This window comes from Arachis hypogaea, chromosome 9, assembly GCF_003086295.3.
Source record: "Arachis hypogaea cultivar Tifrunner chromosome 9, arahy.Tifrunner.gnm2.J5K5, whole genome shotgun sequence".
Taxonomy (NCBI): Eukaryota; Viridiplantae; Streptophyta; class Magnoliopsida; order Fabales; family Fabaceae; genus Arachis; species Arachis hypogaea.
This window is the reverse complement of record NC_092044.1, coordinates 84251773-84259331: the sequence shown is the minus strand read 5'-3', so window position 1 is coordinate 84259331 and position 7559 is coordinate 84251773. Positions and strand designations below refer to the sequence as shown.

At 34.5% G+C, this 7559-nt stretch overlaps 1 protein-coding gene and 1 long non-coding RNA gene across 3 annotated transcripts; both read right to left on the bottom strand.

The window, feature by feature from the left end:
- Window positions 1-1684: 1684 nt before the first annotated feature.
- On the bottom strand, window positions 1685-2834 carry LOC112713019 (uncharacterized). 2 transcript variants are annotated; one of them, XR_003158044.3, is made up of 2 exons: window positions 2440-2834; window positions 1685-2266 (listed from the first exon to the last, which is right to left on the bottom strand). It is a non-coding gene; the product is annotated as an uncharacterized lncRNA (long non-coding RNA). The 2 variants fall into 2 exon arrangements; XR_003158043.3 differs by having other exon boundaries at window positions 1685-2287; window positions 2440-2831.
- A 256-nt stretch (window positions 2835-3090) lies between these two features.
- LOC112711134 (uncharacterized) lies at window positions 3091-6429 on the bottom strand. Its single transcript, XM_025763707.3, has 4 exons — window positions 5722-6429; window positions 5119-5379; window positions 4040-4894; window positions 3091-3818 (listed from the first exon to the last, which is right to left on the bottom strand). Exons 1-4 carry the CDS (start codon window positions 6176-6178, stop codon window positions 3337-3339), a joined length of 2055 nt encoding a protein of 684 aa, XP_025619492.1. The 5' UTR covers window positions 6179-6429; the 3' UTR covers window positions 3091-3336.
- Between the last annotated feature and the right edge of the window lie 1130 nt (window positions 6430-7559).

The following is a 7559-nucleotide window of genomic DNA, read 5'->3' as shown; positions in this document are numbered from 1 at the left end:
TCATACAACTAAAAAATAGCTCAATTGAGAAATTAACAATATAAACTAAGGAAATTAAGGCAAAAGAACAAGGAAAGGTAAAAGAAACTAGAAGAAAACAAGAATTAAAACTTAAATCTAAGAAATTTTAACCTAAATCTACCCTAATTCTAGAGAGAAAAGGGAGCTTCTCTCTCTAGAAAACTATCTAAAGCATATTTCTACACTACCCTAATTGCTCCCCCTTGTTCTATCTTGAATTCTGCCTCCAATACTCATAAATGAGTTGGATTTGGGCTTGGATAAGCTCAGAAATCGCCAGTCACCTTTTCTTTAATGAAGTCACGTGACGAGTGTCACGCATACACGTAGGTCACGTGTACGTGTCGCTTGACGATGCTTTTATTACTCATGCGTATGCGTGAGTCATGCGTACGCGTGACCATAATTTCTACCAAATCCTAATTTCTTCATGAATTCTCAATTTTGCATGCTTTTTTTCGTCACTCCTTCAATTCAATCTCTACCTTCTAAGCCTAAAATCACTCAACAAACACATCAAGGCATCGAGTGGAATCAAAGTGAATTAAATTTAGTAAATTAAGGGCCTAAAAAGCATGTTTTCACTTTTCAGTACAAATTAGGAGAAATTTACAAAATTATGCTATTTCATTGAATAAATGTGAGATAAGTTGATAAAATTCACTGAATTTAATACAAGATAAACCCTAAAATTGGGGTTTATCATGCACGTATTCTCTCTAATAGTGACAGGGCACGTATTCTCTCTAATGGTGACAGGGCACTCTCCTTCTAATGGCCAGCTGATGTGCTGAGATGTTAGTGCGCAACCTAGAGACAATGTTCAGGTTAGCTACCGAAGTCGGGTCCTGGCAATTTAACCGAGATGTGAGCTCACGGCCAGTAGGACAGGCATGCATCATGTTGCATTTGTTTGCTTTGTTTGGGTATGCTTAAGTGTTTTGGTTTGCTTATCTGATGAATTTTGTTTAACTGATAACTGTGATATTTGCTGTAACTGTTCCTTAAATGTATTTGCCTTGTATTTGTTTGTGCTTGTGATTAATTTCTGTTTTGAGTATTTAATGGTGGATTGATGATAGCGGTGATGGGTTTTGCTGGATCGAAGGCTGAGATTTGATTATATATTGGGTCGGAGGCTGTGATTGGTTATGTTTGGGTCGGAGACCGTGATTGGTGAGTTTTTAGATTGATTGACCATTTGGTATGTATTGAAATGTTATGCGAATTGTCGAGATTGAAACTTTTTATAAGAAAAGATATGAATTTGGATTTTTTGTACTATTAATCGCTGTGGTTTAAAAAGAATTTATAAGACGAACAAAGATCTCTGTTTTCAAAATTCATTTTTTTTTATACGTATCCTCCTATGACAATTCTTAAACCTTCTACAGAGAACCTACGAGGACGATGTTTTCACCTCCCTACAGATTTACTTTTTCAGTGATAGGTTCAGAAAGCTTTGGCGTGAAATCGCGACCGATCTACAAAACTTATTATATATGATTGTACTTTCTGAATTTGGTTTAGTTATTAGATTTTTCCCTTGATAATTATTATTTTAGTTTAGAGGGGTAAAACTTATATTTGAGGATTGTTGAATAACGTTTTATATATATAATATATTCTGTGATTATACTTGTATGACTACGTGGTTTAAAGCAAAAGAATTTTTCGTTTTCATAATTAAAATTTCGATTTATATTCACAAGTGCTCAAAATTAAATAAATATAGTACTAAATCAAAGGGGTAGAAGTAAGTAGCCCCTAGACTTTTAATGTAATTATAAGGTATTAAAAGTTAAAGTATTACAAAAGTCCTGCCGTATCCTCACTTTGCCACACTTTTCAGTCCTGGAATCTCTCCCACTAAAATCATGACGCTTTGCATAGGCCTGGTAGAAGTCAAATGCAATTTCAACATCTGCAAAACTAAAGCATCAAACTTCTTCCTTGCTCAAGCTCACAAAATCAATCTAACCTAACACTTTTCCAAAATCAACGGTGTATAAATCATCATTCATAAAATTGCATTCAAATTCAATTCCATCCTCATTGTCGGAATCGGCATTTTCCAAAATGATACTATTCCATTTCATCTTCTTCTAATTCATACTCATCCGAATCCAAGCCTACAAAGCCATCGCCCTCGTCTTATCCAGCTCGTCCATGGTCTACTCCATCGTACATTCATGCTTCGTCAGCAAAACCCACGCCCGCAAAGAAATCGTCGTCTCCGCCCACCCTTTTTCAAATAACATCAATACTGTAAAACTCATGAGTCATGACCAATGTTGTACTCTAAAACGCTCTAAATTGATATTAACGTTGATAAAATTAAACATCAACTGCAGAAATTTACCCAAACAAAAGGGGATATTTAAAAATCAATTGCACATTAATAATACAAATCGGTACCTTCTATCCATTGTTCGAGCCGACGACGCCATCAGAAGGACAGTAGCAAGTCGGTAGGAATTACAGGCACAGTCAATTATTGGTGACAATCAAAGATGGAGATGAACAGCGAAATGTTCAAAAATGGAGATGAAGAGCTTGAGCTTCTGCTGAAAAGGCCGATTAATGAGCAGAGCTAAATAATTGAAGTTAATCAAAGGTGAGCACAGATAAACAAGAATTTAAAAAATGGTAAAGTAACCCCTCTATTTTGGTTCAAAATTGTCGAAATACCCCATGAAAATGAAACATTCCTATTTTGCACTGTGTGACTAACTGGTGCGCAAAATGCCTATTTGGCATTTCGGTGCCACAAACATAAGTCGCTCACCAAATCCGTTCCCGTTTGCTTTGGCTGTTAAAATAGAAAAACTACTCCTTTTAATACAAATAACATACAAACATCAAATTGTTCAGTGGTAGGAAAAGCTCACCCAGAAAGACTTAAAGTTCAGAAAATCAAAATGTGTTCACAAAAATAGCTATTGTTTTGTTTCCCATAGAGTTAATCATGAAATGCACTTATCACTTATGTATCTTACTTTCACTTCTGAATTATTGTTTGAGCAGAGGACTAGGGCTGCTCCTGATTCAGGAATCATCATTGAAATTCAAAATATGCAATCACCTCAACAAAACATGCGTTCAATTATGAACTACATGTGAATTTGATGACAGAAAATATGAAAATGCTTCAATAACATCCCTTTACTAAGCTTACAACACAAAAGTCCAAGACATTCACAATCACAAACAACCTAAGTCCTTAGTTAAGGACATTAGAACATTAATGTTACTCCCTAAAATGTAACAACCATGAAGAGTTAGCACTGTTAAGTCATTTGAGCCATGAACTCATCAGATACAGCTACTACAATTTCCCAGTTCTTGAACAATGGCTTCCATAGATGGCCTCTCAAAGGGAGACTCATTGCAGCAAAGCAAAGCGATTTTTGCCAGTTTAGTGGCTTCGTATTCAAAGAATCTCCCATGGAGATTTGGATCAATGAATTCTTGGAATCTTGATGCTTCCGCGGCGAGCCTGATTGAGTTACTGATCTGCTGCTTCCCGGAGAGGATCTGCAATAGGAGCACCCCGAAAGCATAAACATCACTGGTCTGGGTGAACCGGCCGGTGGTGGCATACTCAGGAGCAAGGTAACCCTTTGCTGCACTGGCCTTGAGTTCAGAGAAGACAATGTCATTGGTAAGAAGCTTGTGAAGGCCGGAATCTGCCAGCATTGGGTTATACCTGTGATCGACGAGCACTTTCTCGGCCGAGATGTTTTGGTGAACAAGAACCGGTTTCTTTACCTTGTGTGCATGTAAATATGCTACACCTGATTAAAGGAAAATAAGGTTCAGCAAAGATAAAAGGTGGAAAACATAATTTGATTTCAAGAAGGGAAAGGTTAAGACTCACGTACAGCAGTCGTAAAGTTGATAATTGAGAACCGTTAGATGATTTAACATGTTTCACTAAATAATGCTCTAACGATTTTTAACTATCAATTTCACATAAAAAGCATATGAGTTAATAAAGCATGGGAGAGAAAGGTACCTTTAGCAATCCCTTTCACAATAGAAACTCTGGTTGACCATTCAAGAACTTCTCCATCTCCTTCCTTCACATCAAGAAACCGTGAAAGATTTCCGTTGGAAACAAAGTCATAAACCAAGAAGCATTCACCTCTTCCACTTGAACAACAAAACCCTCTCAGCTTCACCAAATTATCATTCCTCAGAGATGTCAAAATGCTCAATCCCTTCAAGAATTCACCTTCATCTGACTTGCAGCTAGTTTTGCTGATACTCTTCACAGCAACAACTGAACCATCTCTTAGAACTCCTTTATATGTTGCACTGAAGCTACTCTTTCCCAACAGATTCATCTCTGAGAAATACTGAGTCGCAGACTCGATTTCTTCCAAGTTGAACCTGAAACTCTGGAACATGTCGTCTTCATTTTCCACACCATTGAAGCTCCTACAATCAGCTAAAGGGTCCCATCCAGTAGAGTACTCGAGGCTCGCCAAAGGAGATCCACTTTTCCTGTATATACTCCTGGATTCGTCGATACTTGGCCGGCCATCAGAGACATGAAAAGAGTTTCCTAGCTTCTGTTTTCGCCTGCGAAATAATGTGAAGGCAAAGAGACCAATTGCTGACACTGCAATCACAATGACGACTATGCCAATGGCAATGGATGGTACTTGTTTTGATTTTGGAGAGTTTAGGCACTGGCTTCCATTGCAAGGTAACTTCACATTTGCAGTTTCTGGGATATCTCTTGTTGCTGCTCCATAAGGTTCAGGCCTGCGATTTAAAGAACCGCAAGCCTTAAGGGATGGAAAGTCAAGTCCACATAGCCCCGGATTGTCCTCATAGAGAAATCCATGATCAAGTCTCTTCAGAGCTACATTAAACCATATTAAAGCAAATCAGCACATTTTAGATTTACCAAAGAAATCAAAAGAACAAGCAACAACAAAACCTTATTCCACTACATATATCAGACAATGCAATGCAATGCAATACAAAATCAAGGCCCCAGTTGATATTTGATAAATGTCTCAATAACAGACATTTTTCATATTTCTATTTCTATACTAATGAAGTAACATCAAGATTAGTTCTCACCAGGAGGCACATTCCCAGAAAGAGTATTGTTGTGAAGATCAAGAACTTTGAGTGAAGGAGGATCAGCAAGGCTAGTGGGAATGGAACCGAAGAGTTTGTTAGAACTCAAATCAAGCCTCATCAGTATAGGCAAGTCACCTAAACTAGCAGGGATAGCGCCAGTCAACTGGTTTGACTGAAGCGCAACAACACTCAGCTTCTTCAAAGAACCAAGCTGGGTAGGTATGCTTCCTGTCAACTGATTATAGCAAAGCTGCAAAACTGCAAATCAAAGTAAAATTGGAAAGATTATCTTTAAGAAAAAAATACTGCAGAAATCGGTAAGAACAAAATGAACAAACAACGCTAACAAGAGTAAGGGAAATTGCACATTTGAGGAGATTAAAAAGGCATCATTGAAAGAAAAAAAAAAATGAACAAAACTAAAGCAAGTTCAAATCTTTCAGTGAAACCCAATACTAAACAGCCCTTAAGTGTGCACACAAAGAAAGAAAGAAACCTATATTATGCACCCAACATTTCAAGAAAAGTCAAGAAAAAGAAAAACACCCCGAAAGTTTCAATCTTTTTCTTCTCAACAAAATCACAGCTACTTGTACTAACCTTGCAAGTTGTTCAAGTTGGCAATCTCCGTTGGGATTTTCCCAGAAAGATGATTCACATTCAGGTACAAATCAGTAAGCTGAGTCAAGTTTGCAATTTCCCTTGGTATCTCACCATACAAAGAGTTATAATGCAAGTAGAGTCCTGTCAAATGCTTGAGCCCACCAATGGCTGGTGAAAGCTTCCCTGAGAGACCCTTTCCCTGCAAAGAAATATTTGCAACTTGGCCCTTTTCATTGCAGGCCACACCTTCAAAGGAAGCACCATCACATGGGTTGCCATTGATGGTCCATGAGGTTAGGTAGTGACCATATGGATCCATACTATCCTTCATGTCCATCAGTGCTAGTAGCTCTTCTTCTTCCTCATCATTATTCCCATATACCATTGTTGGGTTCAAGAGGAAAAGAATCATGAGAGTGAAGAAAAGTGGTAGTAGCAGTGATGAAAAGCTCATGTTTTCTTTGTTGAGTTGTAAGGGAAGTTCAAGAAGAACTGGATTGAAGGCTTGAAGATTATGTCACAAATAACAACAAGTAACAAAGTGAAGAGGGGATAAAGAAAGAAACACGACTGATGAAGTTTTATTAGTGTTCATGCAACTTCCAATGCTGTGTGTTGTCCAAAAAAGTCATAAACTCTGCCATTTCCTCAGCTTCCCTGTTTTCATTTTTCAACAAGCGATTTAAAACAAGGATTAGTTCACACAGAAAATGCTTGGTAGAAAAAAAAAATATAGTAAAAAATAGTTATAATTTATTTTATTTAATATTTATTAATTATTGATAATTAATAAATATTAAATAAAATAAATTTTGATTTTTTTTTGTCATTCTGACATCATTGTATTATCACACGATTTATATTTTATTTTTTTATTTTTATTTTTAATTTTAATTTCACTCACTATAACATTATTTAATATGGTATAACAAATTTAGGAAATAGTCTTTTTTTTTTAGTTTCTAGTTTAGTTTGACTCGCCACAATATATGTGCGGCTAAAGATAATATACTTAGGTAACAAAAATACATAAAAGATAAACAAATAAGTTTTGAATTCTGATTCTATTAATTGAATATTCATAAATACGGGGTTAAATTAAATGCAATCAAAGTATAAATAAATATATGATTTGGTAAAAAAATAACAAAGATTCTTTTTAGTTTAGTAAAAAAAAATAGGAAAAACATCTTTTATTTGTCACTATTCTTTCTAATTTTTTAGAAAAATTATTAAATTATTAATTCAATTTTTTCTATTTCTCTTTATTGAAATACTCCAATTTAACTATTCCATATCCATTTATTTATATACTCTACATTTCTAGACTCTAATATATATCTAATAGATAAGATATATCTAATCGATTAGAATATAGAACTTTATGGATATAATAAAAAAGAAAAATAAGATATATTATGTTTATGCAATAAATTAAGTATCTTTGTCTTCGGCTCAATTCTTTTTTGAAGATTGAGCCGAGTTTAATTGCAATTATTTAAATCTTTAAAATTTGTCACAAAAATTGGATACCAAATAATAAATAACATAAAATTTACCTTTAATATTTACATAGATAATATTTTAAATAAACTATATTAAGTATATATTTAAATCAATCACTATAATTAACTATAAATATAAAATATATATTAAAAATAAATTAAACTATATAAATATATTAATAATTAATTTAATAATTAATTTTTTAGTACATATAATATTTTTTATTTTCAATTAAATCTTAAAAACTTTCAATATTTTATTCTTTAAAAGTTTTAATTTTCATGTTAAATCAACACCAAATTCTACTTTTTAAATACTAAAATACTTTA